Genomic DNA, 19,774 nt, shown 5'->3' on the forward strand with positions numbered 1-19,774 from the left:
GCTATCTAAGTCTACAGAAATGCTATCTAAGGGGGTAGGGTAAGTGCTATGGGCCATGATGGAGTTTGAAAAGGTGGGTTTTCAGACTACGGCGGAAGATTTGGAGTGATGCTGCAGTTCTGACTGCAATGGGAAGTGCATTCCACAGTTTTGGAGCCAGAAGGGAGAAGAGTTTGGGACGTGTGGAGCGTTGTCCCGGCGTTTTTAGTGAGGGTACTTCCAGCTTCCCTGCGTTGGCTGATCTGAGTGTGCGGGAGGGTCTGTAGGGTTCAATCATACTTGCAAGATATGGGGGAGCCATACCTTTGGTTGCTTTGAATGCCAGCATCAGAGTTTTCTATTCTGTGCGGGCAGCGACCGGGAGCCAGTGGAGGGAGCGGAGCAGGGGGGAGACATGTGATAATTTTGGCTGGTTGAAGACCAAGCGAGCTGCGGCATTTTGGATCAGCTGGAGAGGCTTAAGTGCACATGCTGGTAGGCCAGTAAGGAGGGAGTTACAATAGTCGAGTTTTGACAAGATTGTTGTCTGGATTAGGAGCTGGGCTGATTCCTGGGTGAGGAACGGTCTAATTCGTCGTATGTTATAGAGTGTGAACCTACAGGATCGAGTGACAGCTGTGATGTGAGCTTTGAACGAGAGCTGACTGTCCACGACACAAGAGTGTCACAACAGGCATCCATTTACTACAGTCCATCTGGTGGTGATGGTCTGGTTGCTACGGTAACGCACCTCGGCCTGTCCTGGTCTATGGTGTTGATGGTTACTATAGTAACGTACCTCTGTCTGTCCTGGTCCATGGTGTTGATGGTTGCTATGGTAACGTACCTCTGCCTGTCCTGGTCCATGGTGTTGATGGTTACTATAGTAACGTACCTCTGTCTGTCCTGGTCCATGGTGTTGATGATCTGGTTTCGCTGTTCGATGATGGTCACCAGCTCAGACATCAGCTCCTGGTCTCTGCTCTTATCCTCAGCGCTCCACTCTTTCTCTGAGAGGAGAGAGAGAGACAGACAGACAGACAGAGAGGGAGAGACACCTGTTGGTGGCGCTATAACAGGCCAATGTGAAAAGGGTGGGATATATATTCCTCAGCCTAGTAGGAACGTCTGTGAAAGATTTCACGTAAATTGCACGCTGCGTTCATGATTTAAGGCTTTTTGTTTAAAAAGGGGCCAATCCTGCAAATCTTTCAACACATGACTATAGAGATACTGTGTAACGATTTGCGGGATTCTTGGACAAAATATGTAGGAGTAATAGCAAAAAATGTGTTTTACAAAAGTCGGCCTCCTGGTGGCGCTATAACAGGTCGTTCTGGAAATTTGGGGGCAGAGGTTCATCGTTGGCATCCAGGGAGTGTGTGTGCAAAATATGGCATCGACCGGGTTAACGGTGCCGGAGATTAGCTGGACACACGTACAAAACATACTCTCTCCCCATGCCTTCGGCCTGGTGGAGACAATAAAACATACTCTCTCCCCATGCCTTCGGCCTGGTGGAGACAATAAAACATACTCTCTCCCCGTGCCTTCGGCCTGGTGGAGACAATAAAACATACTCTCTCCCGTGCCTTCGGCCTGGTGGAGACAATAAAACATACTCTCTCCCCGTGCCTTCGGCCTGGTGGAGACAATAAAACATACTCTCTCCCCATGCCTTCGGCCTGGTGGAGACAATAAAACATACTCTCTCCCCGTGCCTTCGGCCTGGTGGAGACAATAAAACATACTCTCTCCCGTGCCTTCGGCCTGGTGGAGACAATAAAACATACTCTCTCCCCGTGCCTTCGGCCTGGTGGAGACAATAAAACATACTCTCTCCCCATGCCTTCGGCCTGGTGGAGACAATAAAACATACTCTCTCCCCGTGCCTTCGGCCTGGTGGAGACAATCAATCAATACCTGGTTTATTGAGGAGACATCTCAGCTCGTACTCCACATCAGCCTGCCTCTCTTCTAGGTTCTGCTGCTTAGCTCTGAGACACACACACACACACACACACACACACACACACACACACACACACACACACACACACACACACACACACACACACACACACACACACACACACACACACACACACACACACACACACACACACACACACACACACACACACACACACACACACACAGGTTTATTGGATGCTCTCTCCTTCCTGAGTCTGCGCTTGTCCTGTGCAGCATGGCGGAGGTCGTCATCATATCTTGCAGCACCCTCACGGACAAGGTTTCTCCAGGTCGTCCTGTCTGTTGCCTTGTCTTCCCAAGCTTTGAGGTCTATGTGGAAGTTCTTGAGGTTTGTTTTAATATTGTCCTTATTGGTGTAGACCTGGTGTCAGACCCACTGGACCTCACAGTCACCCCTGGGTGTAGACCTGGTGTCAGACCCACTGTCTCTCTTTTTATGTATACATTCTTTGAGAGGAGGAGGAGCTAAATCATTTAGACATTTATAGATAATACAGGCACCCTTGAAGTGTTTTCAAAATTCAAAAGATTATAAAATGGCACAGTGATGATATGAGTTTCTTTTTTTGTCAAATACCTTAATGGCTCTTTTGAAAAGTTGTTCTATAGGTTTGATGACTGTTGTCCAGCAAATGACGAGTTTGTGAAACAGTATTCTATGTGCAATGTGAGATTATAGTATAGTATAGTGTAGTAGTACTACAGTAATTCATAGGTGTAGACACAGTAGTACTACAGTAATACATACGTGTACACCAGCTCAGCCTCTCGTCGGACCAGCAGGTGTTTCTCATGGATGAGAGTGAACCAGTCAACTAACAGGTGTTCCTCTTCCTCGTCTAGAAGGGATCAGTCATATTAAAACAACTAGAAAACAATCCTCTTCCTCGTCTAGAAGGAATCAGTCATATTAAAACATCTAGAGAAGGATTCTAGCAGCACTACTTGTATGATCTGATATACAACAAGCTCATCAGGAATCATTAGCACCATATGCTTCATGTTAACTCTCTGACACATCATTATCATTCATAATAAATATTATAATAATATATGAAAATTAGTCTAAACTGTTGGTGTATAATATTATCGTAGGTTAGTAGGGAATGTTTAGATCAGGGGTTTTCAACTGATTTTGACCCAGGGACCAACATCCTGACTAAGAGAAACCTGGGGACCACCACTATTGTAATATCAATATAATAACTAATAAAATACAGTGATTTTGTTTGAATATGATGGAATATGATTAAGGATTACTGTGATTATGGTAAGCTCACATTTCATATCACACACACACACACACACACACACACACACACACACACACACACACACACACACACACACACACACACACACACACACACACACACACACACACACACACACACACACACACACACACACACACACACACACACACACACACACACACACCATACAGTAAGAACTCCTGTAAGTTATTAAAAGTAAAAGAAAAATAATGCATGGCCAGTGACCACCTGCAATACCTGGTGGTCCGCGGACCACCGATTGAAAACCCCTGGTTTAGATAGAATGTTTACATACCGTTGGGGTTGTCTCTATATAGACGATATGTTTACATACCGTTGGTCTCTCTATAGATAGATATGGTGTACTGTATAGCAGAGCTGCCATGTCTCACCCTTTGAGTGTGACAGTCACGCAATTTAACCCTTTACCACGCACCACGCCACACATGCCATTTCACACGCATTATAATGATAAATAACAATTTTCTCTGCGGCTCCGCCGCGTAATAACGCACGCTCCTGTGTGCGTCCGCTCAAACGGTAAAATAGCCGATCTGCATGCAGCGCTGATATATGCAGGAGGGTAAACAGTGGACCAGATCGTGTGACGCATGGAAATGAGCCATGCGGAGTTTAACATCGCTTCGAAATATTTTTCATGGAAGACAATATAGCCCCCACAAGTTACAACAAGTGAGTAAGTGACTTGTGACTATCTCTCTTCTATACTGGTGTGTGGCGTCTCTTGCGTGATATGAGGAAGTGGAACGGTGCCATAGCCCATGCACATTATAGGGACAAAGTCATGTGTGTGTGTGTGTGTGTGTGTGTGTGTGTGTGTGTGTGTGAAGTGAAGTGAAGAGAGTTCATAGAGAGAGAGAGCCCACAGATGTGTTTGAACTAAGAAAATGTAAAAATAAAGAATTTTCCCACATTCCAGTTTTCTGACATATTCCCCAATTTCCACTGAGATTATGGGGTGAATGAATGTGGCCAGACCCATCTTCTCTTTCTGTCATAGTGACATGATTGTCCTGCATCAGATCATGTCCAAATCAGGTTCTCCAATCTCCAGTAGCCTCTTCAGTTTTTTGAAGATTTTTTGAGTGGTGCAACCACTCCCTTACGGAGCTATGTGTGTGGCTTGCTGGCTGGCTGGGTCTGAGCACTATGTGTGTGGCTGGCTGGGTGCCTGGGTCTGAGCACTATGTGTGTGGCTGGCAGGCTGGCTGGCTGGGTCTGAGTACTATGTGTGTGGCTTGCTGGCTGGCTGGCTGGGTCTGAGGAGCATAGATAGATAGATAGATATCTTTTTCATTTCTACTTTAAGCATGAGGAGGCTGTCAGTGCAGGGAGAGCAGCTGGCATGGAGGTGCTGGTGAAGACATCAGTGTTAAGGTTAAATATCAACGTTAAAACGGGCCAAATCGACATTAAAAAAGCTATTTTTTTTCGCCGCCGCCCTTCGGACGGCGTCGAACACATTAAGACACTAGAGTCTCACTCTTGACATTTTCTGAAATATGGCAGCCCTGTGTATAGTATAGTATAGTAGTAGGTGATGTTTACATACCGTTGGTCTCTATATAGATAGATATGGTGTATATTATAGTATAGTATAGTATAGTATAGTAGGTGATGTTTACATACCGTTGGGGTTGTCTCTCAGCTTCCTCTCCAGATCAACTCCTCTCTGCTCCAACTCATCCAGCTGTTTCTCCAGCTGACTCATCTCTCCATGGATGTCTTCTACTGGGATGTACTGGTCTGACTGGACCTGGACGGACAGACGGACACAACATTACCACTTCTACTGGTCTGACTGGACCTGGACGGACAGACGGACACAACATTACCACTTCTACTGGTCTGACTGGACGGACAGACGGACACATGTACAGTACACAACATCACCACTTCTACTGGTCTGACTGGACCTGGACGGACGGACACGCACGCACACAATAGGCATGTGGAAAATAATCGATACGTATCGATACATCGATACAGACGTGCACGACGTGAGTGCATCGGTTCATTCACTGTGTATCGGGTGAAATCTCGATGCATCGTTCGCGGAGTGCTTGCATCGGTAAAATCCATGGTTGCCTCTTTTTTTCATGGTAAACTTCACCCTATCCTGTGTTTCCGAGGCGCATTGAACGTACCATCAGAAAAGGAAGGAAAAAGAGGTCTCTCGCAGCGCACACGCAGTCAGTGAACAGAAGCTACCGTACGACGTTGCAGAGTAGACACGTTGAGACAACAAACAGACTATAAAGAGCACCCGCGACTAACAGAAATGAGCCCCACGCACAAGAGAAGCACCACCTTTAGCTTTATAAAATAGCTGTCCGTTGATCAGTTGACTTTTCACTGTATCGCTGCGTGCTGCCGGTGCTGGTAATGATCCACACTCCACAGCTGTTCTAGCTGATTCTCCGACACGAATCTGCGTCGCGATCATCAATTTGTAATTAAAGAAAGCTTCTGCAGTCTGCACACACGTGTACAACAACAACAACGCCACAGCTGGGTGTACTGCTTGCGTTTAAAGTCGTTTACAACCGTCCACTGTCCAGCTTTCCCCTGCTGTTCTCTGGGATAGAAGCCTTATTTATATTCTGCAGCAAGACGGTGTTGCACGCCTAAAATTGCAGATCCACAAGCTCACAGCGGGGCGTGGATGAGACGCGTTGTGAGATTGTACATCTGCTATGTATTTATAACATTAATAATACATGCAGGCCAGGGTCTTCAATGTTTTTTAGGTCAAGCCAAGGACCACTTAGCTGAGAGTGAGAGATCAAGCAGGGACCCCCACTATACATAGGCAATTATATTATAAAACTGTGTTGCAGATTAAACTACTTGTTTGACAGCACTACGAGTGTGACCTGTAATTTTTGTTTTGTTTATTTGTTTCTTTTCTATTTATATGTTGGTAACATTAATTGATGAACGATAGGCTATTACATTTTAATCTCTTGAACCCTCTATACTCAAAACCTCAAATTGACCTTTGAGATATAACAATTATACTATAGCCTATGATTATTAGTAATCTAACAATTCCACAATAACCAGCAGAGAGCAGACCCTTTGTTTACTTACATAATTCTATAAGTTGGGTTGTTTGAAATGCAGAGCTATAATACTAACCTACAGTAAAACAATAAATTGCTTTGAATTTAAATGTAATGCATTTTTACATGTTTTGGGAAATTAATAGAGCTTTAATATAAATCCTTTCTATTGTGATGAATCGCCATCAAATCGCATCGTATCGGTAGAGGGGTGAATCGCATCGTATCGCATTGATTTGAACTAAATGGTTATCGCATCGCATCGGGAAGAGGGAGAATCGTATCGTATCGTATCGCCAGGGGATTCCATGTATCTCTAATGTATCGTATCGCTGGCAGTGCATCGAGATGCGTATCGAACCGTGAGATGAGACGAGATTCACATGCCTAGCACACACGCATGCACACAACATTAACCATCTTTCTAAAAAAATAAGTACCTTCTCTCTTTGACCCTGGTGCTTTGTTTGTGAGTGATTAGCCCAAAATAATGACGTTTGATGAGAGGGAACCCGTGTCCCGGGGCTGGGGGGGTAATAATGACCTTGTGTCACGGGGCTGGGGGGGGGGGGGGGGGGTAATAATGACCTTGTGTCCCGGGGCTGGGGGGGTAATAATGACCTTGTGTCCCGGGGCTGGGGGGGGTAATAATGACCTTGTGTCCTGGGGCTGGGGGGGTAATAATGACCTTGTGTCACAGGGCTGGGGGGGTAATAATGACCTTGTGTCCCGGGGCTGGGGGGGGTAATAATGACCTTGTGTCACGGGGCTGGGGGGTAATAATGACCTTGTGTCCCGGGGCTGGGGGGGTAATAATGACCTTGTGTCCCGGGGCTGGGGGGGTAATAATGACCTTGTGTCACGGGGCTGGGGGGGTAATAATGACCTTGCGTCCCGGGGCTGGGGGGTAATAATGACCTTGCGTCCCGGGGCTGGGGGGGGGGGTAATAATGACCTTGCGTCCCGGGGCTGGGGGGGTAATAATGACCTTGTGTCCCGGGGCTGGGGGGGTAATAATGACCTTGTGTCACGGGGCTGGGGGGGTAATAATGACCTTGCGTCCCGGGGCTGGGGGGTAATAATGACCTTGCGTCCCGGGGCTGGGGTAATAATGACCTTGCGTCACGGGTCTGGGGGGGTAATAATGACCTTGTGTCCCGGGGCTGGGGGGGGGGGGTAATAATGACCTTGCGTCACGGGTCTGGGGGGGTAATAATGACCTTGTGTCCCGGGGCTTGGGGGGTTATAATGACCTTGTGTCCCGGGGCTGGGGGGGTAATAATGACCTTGTGTCCCGGGGCTGGGGGGGTAATAATGACCTTGCGTCCCGGGGCTGGGGGGGTAATAATGACCTTGCGTCCCGTGGCTGGGGGGGTTATAATGACCTTGCGTTTGATGAGAGGGAAGCCGTGACCCGGGGCGGGGGGTCTGGCTGGACGCGGGCCTTTGGGAGGTCTGGATCTGGAGTCCGCGGGCGACGGAGAGGCTTTCCTGTTGAACGGGTTCTCCTTACAAGTCCGCTGGAAAAGAGGAAAGAACCACAGCTTAGGTACAGAATGATCATGTGACACAATGGGCTGATCATAAACTCAGGACGAAACGTTCAGAAACGTAACTTTGGTCCATCGTTACTCACTTTAATCGTTGATTAGTCACCTTTACAACGAGTTCCCTAGCACTGAGTGGCATGTCAAAATGGCCAATATGTGTTGTTTTTTCCATATTACTGTGGGAGAGTGAAGTGAAGAAAATGCCAGCACTCATTGTATGTCCTTTTTACCTCTGACGAGAGTGGACAACGATACGTTGTCCACAACGATACGTTGTCCACTCCTAAATTATTTACCTTGCTGTGTGAAGGTGGTGGTCCTCCAGAGGTTAGGGGGCTGGGGGTCCCCGGGGGTCTATAAGTACCTTGGTGTGTGAAGGTGGGTCTATAAGTACCTTGGTGTGTGAAGGTGGGTCTATAAGTACCTTGGTGTGTGAAGGTGGGTCTATAAGTACCTTGGTGTGTGAAGGTGGGTCTATAAGTACCTTGGTGTGTGAGGGTGGGTCTATAAGTACCTTGGTGTGTGAAGGTGGGTCTATAAGTACCTTGGTGTGTGAAGGTGGGTCTATAAGTACCTTGGTGTGTGAAGGTGGGTCTATAAGTACCTTGGTGTGTGAAGGTGGGTCTATAAGTACCTTGGTGTGTGAAGGTGGGTCTATAAGTACCTTGGTGTGTGAAGGTGGGTCTATAAGTACCTTGGTGTGTGAAGGTGGGAGTCTATAAGTACCTTGGTGTGTGAAGGTGGGGGTCCCCCAGAGGCCAGGGGGCTGGGGGTCCCCGGGGGTCTCGGGGGAGGGGGTCTGGAGCTGCGGTGTATCTGCGGAGTGGCCGGCGCCGAGCTGGTATTGGCCGGCGCGGGAGGAGGAGGGGAGGAGCTTGGGGAGCGGCGGCCAACCAGGCGCTCCGTGGAGGAGAAGGGCGAGGAGCGGGCGGGGTCGGGCGCTCCGCAGATGGAAGGCTCGGACACGCTCTTGGTGAAGGAGGAGGGCTGGTAGGCCCCCCTGCCCCCCAGCGGGGGGGAGGGGGGCCGGTGGGTGACACCATGTGGCCCCGTTGGGGGGGCCGAGCTGTGGTCCGAACCCGAAGACAGACTCTCTGTGCTCAGAGCTGGAGACGGAGACGGAGAGGAGTATAAAGTAGGGGTGTCAAAAAAATGATTTGAATTAGAATCGTGATTCCCGTTATGAACGATTCAAAATTTCTAAAAATCAAGACAGAGGAGGTGAGGGGCCAGAGTGAGACAGAGGGGAGGGGCCAGAGTGAGACAGAGGGGAGGGGCCAGAGTGAGACAGAGGGGAGGGGCCAGAGTGACAGAAGACAACAGGAGGAGAAGTAGAGGTCACAGAAGAGGACAGGAGACGTAACAGTAACAGAGAAGAAGAAGTCAAAAATAAATTGGGCAGAAAAAGGATGGAGAGACAAAGACAGGGAACAATGTCAACAGACACACATCTAGGTCTAAGACAGGGAACATTGTCAACAGACACTAGGGCTGACCCAAAAAAATTGATTAATCGATGTTCAATCGATACGCACGGGAATCGATTTTTAAATTTTGAATCGGGGTCGTACCTGGGTTGGATGAAGGGGGTCGAGGGGCACGGGGCGCGGGTCGTTTCTTGCTGGCGGACCCCCCGGGGCTGGCGGAGCGAGAACAGCTCCCCCCGCTGGGGGGAGGAGGGTCTGCGTCTCCCTGCGTGATGCGGTACCACGGGTGGATGGCCGCCAGCGTGGGAGGAACCACGCCTAGCCCCGCCTCCTCTTCCTCCTCCTCCTCTTCATCGTCCTCATCATCATCGAAGGGATTGGCTGGCGGAGGAGGAGGGGGCGTGGCCTCCCCTTTGAGAGAGGACAGAGAGCCTGCGTTGGGGGGTGTGGCTAGAGGAGGCGGAGGAGGGGCTGGCTTCTTCCTGGGTTCCGATTGGACCAAGGCAAGCCAGGGCGGGTCTTTGGGTTTGGGGGTGTCACCGGATAGGCTGGAGATGTTAAGACACAAGGGGGGAGGGCGGGGGGGTGACAGAGGGGGGGTCGGGACACACGGGGGGGGTGGGGGGGTGATTCAATACAGACGAATGAAGACATACCGACGACACAAATAGACCAGTGGTTCTCAAAGTGGGGTCCGGGGCCCCCCAGGGAGTCCCGAGCTAAAGGATAGATAACCAAAATGGACCCTTGTGGGTCCGTAACCCAGACAGTGTACAAATGGAATCAAATGGACCTGTTTAGGTACACTCTCAGGCCCTCATTTATCAATCGGGTGTAAAATCTGCCACAGATTCGAGTGCAGGTTTCGTAGTACACCCACGTCGCCACGGCATTTATAAAGTGATCGCAAACAGCTGATCCTTCCTTAATTTTGTTCTCACGTTAATAAATGTCACGGCTGAATTTGATCTGGCACGCCCTAAGAAATCAAGCCTCGCCCTCGTTTTTGCGACATGAACAACGGCAATACGTTTCCTGAAACCATGGTTACATGAAAAAATAGGTTTCTCCCGTGCCTTGCTGCCCGCCTCACCCCCCTCTCTAATACACACGCACAGCACGCACACGCAACTTGCAAGCCCAACTAACTGGTGTGTTGTTAAACAAATAAAGAACGAACACCTGCATGAATTAAATAAAGTTGTAGGCCTACCCTGTCTGTTTCACTCTCACCTCGCTTGCCTTGCTGTCATGCACGCACGCACGCACCACCTACATGACACATTAAAATAAAGCTGTCTGTTTCTCCTCTCGCTTCGCTTCCCTTGCTGCCCGGCTCACCCCCCGCACGCACGCACATATCGCTATTTAGTATTTGCAACTTTCACTGTGTGTTGTTAGTTGTATATTCAATTATTAGAACGAAAACCTGAACCTGTGAACCATAATTAAATAACAAATAGGCACACACACGCTGCTGTTTTGCAGGTGCTCCTCCTGTCCTGTCTGTCTGTCTGTCTCTCTCTATCACAGTGGTCCGTCCGTGACCAACTGACCATGCACGTTCCGACGTTCGCCAGTCTATTTAGATTGCCTCCAGTCGTTAGTCACTGCAGTGGTCGGGACCATAGCCTCATGTGTCTGGTGCATGGGCTGGCTGGGTAATATACCTATATCTCCGATGCAGTTCCCACTTGCGCTGGGAGCCTGGCACGGTACATTTGGCATTCGAGCGACGCGTCGGGTTTATTATATTGCACATACCGTAAGAAAGACATCGGCCTTCATGCTGTAGATTAGGCTACAGTAGGCTATACCTGCACGTTGGGACTCTCCGCAGCTGAGCTGCTCAGCTGCTGCACTATACTCTCCAACGTCCCGTCATGGAAATATTTCAGCACAGACAGCCCAAATCCTCGCATGTATGCGCTCATGCAAAACACTGTTTAAATGGCTTAAGCATCTCTTGCAACATTGTTTTTAATTGCGCGATTTTATCTCCTTGTAATTTCATATGACACATGTATTCCTTAACATTTTTATTTATTTATTTATTACATGTAGCCCATATACATTATACATACATTTTATATAAACATTTTAGGAGTGAATACATATTTGTTTTGATGCCTGTGACAGCCTCTCAGCAGTTCAGACAAGGCTGCTCCGCTTGTAAGACAGAAAAACAGCGTACGCCAGGTCCCGACCAGACGTGACTATTTGTCCTACTCAAGTTCAATTTCAAGCTTTGCCGGAAATGTTAAATGCCGAAAATGTCGGTAATTTCGGCGTGCGCCCATATTTTGGCGTACGCACGGTTGATAAATGAGGGCCTCAGAGTTAAATTAACATTGATTTTACAATATAAATTGGGGTCCAGAGATATAAATGCCATCAAATGGGGGCGGGGGTCCGCAGCCCAATGCATGACAAACTTGGCGGCCCTTGGTTGAAAACCACTGCTAGAGGCTAGGCTAGGCTAGGCTAATGAGTGTCAATTTGGATTGTGGGGGTTCTTGACGTGAGTTTGAGAACCACTGAAATAGACCCACATAATGTAAGGAATTCAAACAGAGACTGACACTGAAATAGAGCACATAATGTAAGGAATTCAAACAGAGACTGACACTGCAGAGGAAATGATGTAAAAGAATTTGCACATTTATAATAATTTAATTATTAAAATAATGTGGAGGTATTTAAACAGAAACGTTGCTGCCGTACCTTCCAGGGGACCGGGAGCGTTCCCGTGGTTTGGGAGGAAGCAGAGGCTTCCCATGTTTACCTGTGATTGAAAAGGAAAAACAGGAGGAAAAACACTGATGAATGATTATGCTTTACTGCCTTCAGTCACAGTCAGTCACGGCTTGTGCTTTGGTACTAGGGAACGTAAACCTCTAGGTTCCTGACCATTCTAGAGGGTGTAAACCTCTAGGTTCCTGACCATTCTAGAGAGAGTAAACCTCTAGGTTCCTGACCATTCTAGAGAGAGTTAACCTCTAGGTTCCTGACCATTCTAGAGAGTGTAAACCTCTAGGTTCCTGACCATTCTAGAGAGTGTAAACGTCTAGGTTCCTGACCATTCTAGAGAGTAAACCTCTAGGTTCCTGACCATTCTAGAGAGAGTAAACCTCTAGGTTCCTGACCATTCTAGAGAGAGTAAACCTCTAGGTTCCTGACCATTCTAGAGAGAGTAAACCTCTAGGTTCCTGACCATTCTAGAGAGTGTAAACCTCTAGGTTCCTGACCATTCTAGAGGGTGTAAACCTCTAGGTTCCTGACCGTTCTAGAGAGCGTAAACCTCTAGGTTCCTGACCATTCTAGGGAGCGTAAAGCTCTAGGTTCCTGACCATTCTAGAGAGCGTAAACCTCTAGGTTCCTGACCATTCTAGAGAGAGTAAACCTCTAGGTTCCTGACCATTCTAGGGGGCGTAAACCTCTAGGTTCCTGACCATTCTAGAGAGCGTAAACCTCTAGGTTCCTGACCATTCTAGAGTGTAAACCTCTAGGTTCCTGACCATTCTAGAGAGCGTAAACCTCTAGGTTCCTGACCATTCTAGGGGGCGTAAACCTCTAGGTTCCTGACCATTCTAGAGAGCGTAAACCTCTAGGTTCCTGACCATTCTAGAGGTCGTAAACCTCTAGGTTCCTGACCATTCTAGAGGTCGTAAACCTCTAGGTTCCTGACCATTCTAGGGGACGTAAACCTCTAGGTTCCTGACCATTCTAGAGAGTAAACCTCTAGGTTCCTGACCATTCTAGAGAGTGTAAACCTCTAGGTTCCTATAGGGGGCTACATCTCTAGGTTCCTGACTCGTTACTCACCGTTGACCGCCACATGTTCTGCCGCTGGCGCAGCACGGAACCTGGGGGCGGGGCGGGGGGGAGGGGTGGGGTCCAGAACCCGCCGGGGGGCCGGCACCGGTCGTGGGGGAGGAAGAGGAGGGGCTCCTTCCACATGGATTACGGGAGTGGGAGGGAGGTCCCCATTGGCAGGACTGGACCCCTCCTCTTTTACTGGAGTGGGAGGGAGGTTCCCATTGGCAGGTGGGGACCCCTCCTCTTTTACGGGAGTGGGAGGAAGGTTCCCATTGGCAGGAGGGGACCCCTCCTCTTTTACTGGAGTGGGAGGAAGGTTCCCATTGGCAGGAGGGGACCCCTCCTCTTTTACGGGAGTGGGAGAGAGGTCCACGTTGGTGCTCTCTTTGGCGGGTGTCCCCACCTCCTCCTCCTCCTCCTCCTCCTCCTCCTCCTCTTCCTCCTCATCGTCGCTCTCGTCAAACGGGTTGGGAGGAGAAGACGGAGGATTCTCCGTCGTCTCTGTGTCGTTGTCTAAAGCGTCTGTTGTTTTGTCGGTGGTGACAGAAGAGAGGGTGACCGGAGACACCGCCACAGAGTCTTTGGCTAGCGTGGCGTCACCGTCCGAGACCTCCTCGTGGCTCCCGGCGGGCGGGGGGGCGTGATGGCCAGGCGTGGCGGCGTGTCCGATCCTGGCCGACTGGACTCCCGGCGCCGGCTTGCTGAGGTCTGGCCGCCCGTTCTGATTGGCTGAGGCGGCGGCGGGGGCGGGCCTGTTGAAGTGGTGTCTGCAGGTCAGGGAGCCAGAGTCGCTCTCCAGTTTGTAGGAACCAGGAAGCAGAGTGCTGCTGCACTCTCTGCACCTGGTGAAGTCACAGAGAGGCAAATAAACACATCAAACCCTTTTCTTTTGGGGAGGTCTCTGCTTCTGCACCGTTCTCCTTGCTCTTGCTCTATTTTGGGCGTAAAGGGATTTTCCAAACTTCCCACATTAGTTAGTCTAGGATAAGACTCTTTTTTCGTTTTTTTTTTTTTACAGCAAGCTTTGGTCTGATCATGTAGGTCTGCATGCGAGCAGACTGGAGAAAGATAAACCAGATTACTGAATCAGACTGCTAAGCTAACGTTGGAAGTTTGGAAAATTCCTTTACACCCAAAATATGGTGAAGTTAGCGCCACCATCAGGACTGGGTAGAATATACTAAAGGATTGCCGTGTTAAAATGAGATATAGTGTGTATGTCACAGATTTTTCTATTGGCATTAAAATTACGAATTAAACATATGAATAGTGCAGGTAGATTAAAGGCACAATCCACTGTTAATTAGGCTGGCCATAAGCCAGTTAAGTCCAGGTTAACAGTCCTATCTTTGACTGACCTGAAACAGTTGTTAAGTCCAGGTTAACAGTCCTATCTTTGACCTGAAACAGTTGTTAAGTCCAGGTTAACAGTCCTATCTTTGACTGACATGAAACAGTTGTTAAGTCCAGGTTAACAGTCCTATCTTTGACCTGAAACAGTTGTTAAGTCCAGGTTAACAGTCCTATCTTTAACTGACCTGAAACAGTTGTTAAGTCCAGGTTAACAGTCCTATCTTTGACCTGAAACAGTTGTTAAGTCCAGGTTAACAGTCCTATCTTTAACGGACCTGAAACAGTTGTTAAGTCCAGGTTAACAGTCCTATCTTTGACCTGAAACAGTTGTTAAGTCCAGGTTAACAGTCCTATCTTTGACCTGAAACAGTTGTTAAGTCCAGGTTAACAGTCCTATCTTTAACCTGAAACAGTTGTTAAGTCCAGGTTAACAGTCCTATCTTTGACCTGGAACAGTTGTTAAGTCCAGGTTAACAGTCCTATCTTTAACTGACCTGAAACAGTTGTTAAGTCCAGGTTAACAGTCCTATCTTTGACTGACCTGAAACAGTTGTTAAGTCCAGGTTAACAGTCATATCTTTGACTGACCTGAAACAGTTAAGTCCAGGTTAACAGTCCTATCTTGGACCTGAAACAGTTGTTAAATCCAGGTTAACAGTCCTATCTTTAACTGACCTGAAACAGTTGTTAAGTCCAGGTTAACAGTCCTATCTTTGACTGACCTGAAACAGTTGTTAAGTCCAGGTTAACAGTCCCATCTTTGACTGACCTGAAACAGTTGTTAAGTCCAGGTTAACAGTCCTATCTTTGACCTGAAACAGTTGTTAAGTCCAGGTTAACAGTCCTATCTTTAACTGACCTGAAACAGTTGTTAAGTCCAGGTTAACAGTCCTATCTTTAACTGACCTGAAACAGTTGTTAAGTCCGGATTAACAGTCCTATCTTTGACCTGAAACAGTTGTTAAGTCCAGGTTAACAGTCCTATCTTTAACGGACCTGAAACAGTTGTTAAGTCCAAGTTAACAGTCCTATCTTTGACCTGAAACAGTTGTTAAGTCCAGGTTAACAGTCCTATCTTTGACCTGAAACAGTTGTTAAGTCCAGGTTAACAGTCCTATCTTTGACCTGAAACAGTTGTTAAGTCCAGGTTAACAGTCCTATCTTTGACCTGAAACAGTTGTTAAGTCCAGGTTAACAGTCCTATCTTTAACTGACCTGAAACAGTTGTTAAGTCCAGGTTAACAGTCCTATCTTTAACTGACCTGAAACAGTTGCGGTGGTAGAGCTTCCCGTCCACCAGGATCCTCTGGACCAGATGGACATGTTTACGACAGGCAGCACACGTACTGCTGAGGGTGCTGCGTTTCACCTCCATGATGATCTGAGCAGGCTGGAGAGGACAGGGAGAGGGAGAGGAGAGGAGAGGAGATCAAAAACTTAGTTAGGTTTAAAGGATGCGTGGATGGATCTGCTTATCTAGATATGAACTATCTATGTCTTACCTCAGACTCTAGTAGTGTCTTGTCTTCCAGTGCAGGGGCCACAGGGGCCCCAGGGGCCCCAGGGGCCACAGGTCTCTTGTGGGCAGGCTCATTGTGTCCTGAACCACCCGGTCTCTTCAAAGACACTGGGTTTGCTACAGGAGGGGAAGACACCACATGTTGTTACAATATAACAGTCCAGTTAACCACATGCTAATAAAGCAATAAGCCACAAGAGGTATGAGGTTACGGGGTATTTTATAATGGCTGAGAGACGTAGGGAGACCCGACGCCATAGAGTAGGTCTTCTACCCGATAAGCTGGGACCTCGCGTGGCTAATTGCTATTCTAAAACAGTTACAAACACACAATATCAACCTCACAAAAGTAACTACGCTTTGCGACCACCAGAGGGAGCCACATCACTTCCTTGTTTTTTACTCTGCCATTCTCTGTGAAGGGGGAATAGGAGGCGCTTGATGTTGTTACGAGGCCGCCCGGAGCCACACATTCACAGACTGATGAATTAGTATTACTGACCTTTACAGTAGAGACGTAGGTGATGACACTGACCTTTACAGTAGAGACGTAGGTGATGACACTGACCTTTACAGTAGAGACGTAGGTGATGACACTGACCTTTACAGTAGAGACGTAGGTGATGACACTGACCTTTACAGTAGAGACGTAGGTGATGACACTGACCTTTACAGAAGAGACGTAGGTGATGACAGTGACCTTTACAGTAGTTGTAGTAGAGACGTAGGTGATGACACTGACCTTTACAGTAGTTGTAGTAGAGACGTAGGTGATGACACTGACCTTTACAGTAGTTGTAGTACTGAGAGACGTAGGTGATGACACTGACCTTTACAGTAGTTGTAGTACTGAGAGACGTAGGTGATGACACTGACCTTTACAGTAGTTGTAGTACTGAGAGACGTAGGTGATGACACTGACCTTTACAGTAGTTGTAGTACTGAGAGACGTAGGTGATGACACTGACCTTTACAGTAGTTGTAGTACTGAGAGACGTAGGTGATGACACTGACCTTTACAGTAGTTGTAGTACTGAGAGACGTAGGTGATGACACTGACCTTTACAGTAGTTGTAGTACTGAGAGACGTAGGTGATGACACTGACCTTTACAGTAGTTGTAGTATTGAGAGACGTAGGTGATGACACTGACCTTTACAGTAGTTGTAGTACTGAGAGACGTAGGTGATGACACTGACCTTTACAGTAGAGGCGTAGGTGATGACACTGACCTTTACAGTAGTTATATTAGAGACGTAGGTGATGACACTGACCTTTACAGTAGTTGTAGTACTGAGAGACGTAGGTGATGACACTGACCTTTACAGTAGTTGTAGTATTGAGAGACGTAGGTGATGACACTGACCTTTACAGTAGTTGTAGTATTGAGAGACGTAGGTGATGACACTGACCTTTACAGTAGTTGTAGTACTGAGAGACGTAGGTGATGACACTGACCTTTACAGTAGTTGTAGTACTGAGAGACGTAGGTGATGACACTGACCTTTACAGAAGAGACGTAGGTGATGACACTGACCTTTACAGTAGTTGTAGTACTGAGAGACGTAGGTGATGACACTGACCTTTACAGTAGTTGTAGTACTGAGAGACGTAGGTGATGACACTGACCGTTACAGTAGTTGTAGTACTGAGAGACGTAGGTGATGACACTGACCTTTACAGTAGAGACGTAGGTGATGATACTGACCTTTACAGTAGAGACGTAGGTGATGACACTGACCTTTACAGTAGAGACGTAGGTGATGACACTGACCTTTACAGTAGTTGTAGTACTGAGAGACGTAGGTGATGACACTGACCTTTACAGTAGAGGCGTAGGTGATGACACTGACCTTTACAGTAGTTGTAGTACTGAGAGACGTAGGTGATGACACTGACCTTTACAGTAGTTATAGTAGAGACGTAGGTGATGACACTGACCTTTACAGTAGTTGTAGTACTGAGAGACATAGGTGATGACACTGACCTTTACAGTAGTTGTAGTACTGAGAGACGTAGGTGATGACACTGACCTTTACAGTAGAGACGTAGGTGATGACACTGACCTTTACAGTAGTTGTATTAGAGACGTAGGTGATGACACTGACCTTTACAGTAGTTGTATTAGAGACGTAGGTGATGACACTGACCTTTACAGTAGTTGTAGTACTGAGAGACGTAGGTGATGACACTGACCTTTACAGTAGAGACGTAGGTGATGACACTGACCTTTACAGTAGTTATAGTAGAGACGTAGGTGATGACACTGACCTTTACAGTAGTTATAGTAGAGACGTAGGTGATGACACTGACCTTTACAGTAGTTGTAGTACTGAGAGACGTAGGTGATGACACTGACCTTTACAGTAGTTGTAGTATTGAGAGACATAGGTGATGACACTGACCTTTACAGTAGTTGTAGTACTGAGAGACATAGGTGATGACACTGACCTTTACAGTAGTTGTAGTACTGAGAGACGTAGGTGATGACACTGACCTTTACAGTAGAGACGTAGGTGATGACACTGACCTTTACAGTAGAGACGTAGGTGATGACACTGACCTTTACAGTAGTTGTAGTAGAGACGTAGGTGATGACACTGACCTTTACAGTAGTTATATTAGAGACGTAGGTGATGACACTGACCTTTACAGTAGTTGTAGTACTGAGAGACGTAGGTGATGACACTCAGCCGGTCGGGGACTCTCATGGACACCATGTCCTCGGCGTCCAACAGCGCAGGGATTCCCAGCTGCGTCTCGGCCACCTCGAACGCCTGAGGACAGACAGACAGACAGACAGACAGACAGACAGACGGGGTTAACAGGTTAGAGAGACAGACAGCACGGTACGAACGGCTCTCGAGTTACGTGCATTACAGCCGTACACACGCATGCACGCACGCACACACACGCACGCACACACGCACACACACATATACGTGGTGCATTTATAGTAGGATCTACAAGCTTGTTGCTCTGCTATTTATTTTTTTAAAGCTTGGAAATGTGGCACAAATCTTTGAATATATATTCTTTATGAGCGAAAGTTTTTAACTCAAATCTTTGCTTCTGTATAATAATAATAATAAATACATACAAATTATCGATTATCAATTATTAATTTTCATAATCGATTTCAGGTCCTATTAACGATAATCGATTAATCTGACCCATCCCTAATTGGAGTGGCACCACTCATACACACACACATTGCTGTGTATAGGAGTGGCACCACTCATACACACACACGCTTGCAACAACGCAAGCTTGCAACGCACGTGCTGCAAGCAGCAGCAGCAGCGAACGTAGCCCCATGTGAAATTGTGAACCTCAGTCACTACGCTAATTCTGTAGGTCTGAAGCTACAGAATGATCGTAGGGATCCGAGGTTACATTATATGGGGCGCAGCTGGAAGAACCACTGAAGAGAGGAGCCAGGAGGACGGCGTTAGCCTAGGTTGAACTCACCCACGGCGGATGCGATCCTCCTCCTCCATGACAACATGTAAACCGCAATTTTTGGATTAATATAAATAGTTTGATTTATTAGATGTTGAACAGTGAAGAGTTGAGTAGTTACTCGATCCTGCCCATGGACCAAGGCAAATTAGGCTACCAATAATCGCCTCCTGCTGGCGCGGATTGTTTGATTGAATAGCAGTTTGCAACTTTGCACGAACAAGCTGTGTGGATTAAATATTGCCAATGCAGAGTTGCCGATGTCAAATCAATCATCAATGCTGGTATAAGACTGCAGGAGTGTGTGT

At 47.4% G+C, this 19,774-nt stretch overlaps 1 protein-coding gene across 2 annotated transcripts in view; it reads right to left on the minus strand.

Annotated features, from left to right (window-relative positions):
• micall1a (MICAL-like 1a) overlaps positions 1-19,774 on the minus strand; it is a 42,724-nt gene that overhangs the window by 3,159 nt on the left and 19,791 nt on the right. For both annotated transcript variants that reach the window (XR_014569219.1, XM_083764825.1), the window contains exons 3-14: positions 18,652-18,781; positions 15,989-16,122; positions 15,749-15,876; positions 13,140-13,975; positions 12,039-12,099; positions 9,459-9,862; positions 8,614-8,993; positions 7,723-7,857; positions 4,902-5,028; positions 2,723-2,813; positions 1,903-1,976; positions 875-989 (exon numbers count right to left, since the gene is read on the minus strand). Coding sequence is in view for 1 of the 2 variants with exons in the window: in XM_083764825.1 (XP_083620951.1) it covers positions 875-989; positions 1,903-1,976; positions 2,723-2,813; positions 4,902-5,028; positions 7,723-7,857; positions 8,614-8,993; positions 9,459-9,862; positions 12,039-12,099; positions 13,140-13,975; positions 15,749-15,876; positions 15,989-16,122; positions 18,652-18,781 (2,615 nt within the window). In the remaining variant the exon portion in view is untranslated. The remainder of the gene's footprint in view (positions 1-874; positions 990-1,902; positions 1,977-2,722; positions 2,814-4,901; positions 5,029-7,722; positions 7,858-8,613; positions 8,994-9,458; positions 9,863-12,038; positions 12,100-13,139; positions 13,976-15,748; positions 15,877-15,988; positions 16,123-18,651; positions 18,782-19,774) is intronic.

The sequence above is a fragment of the Protomyctophum parallelum genome (assembly GCF_964188405.1).
Source record: "Protomyctophum parallelum genome assembly, chromosome: 5".
In the NCBI taxonomy this organism is placed as follows: domain Eukaryota; kingdom Metazoa; phylum Chordata; class Actinopteri; order Myctophiformes; family Myctophidae; genus Protomyctophum; species Protomyctophum parallelum.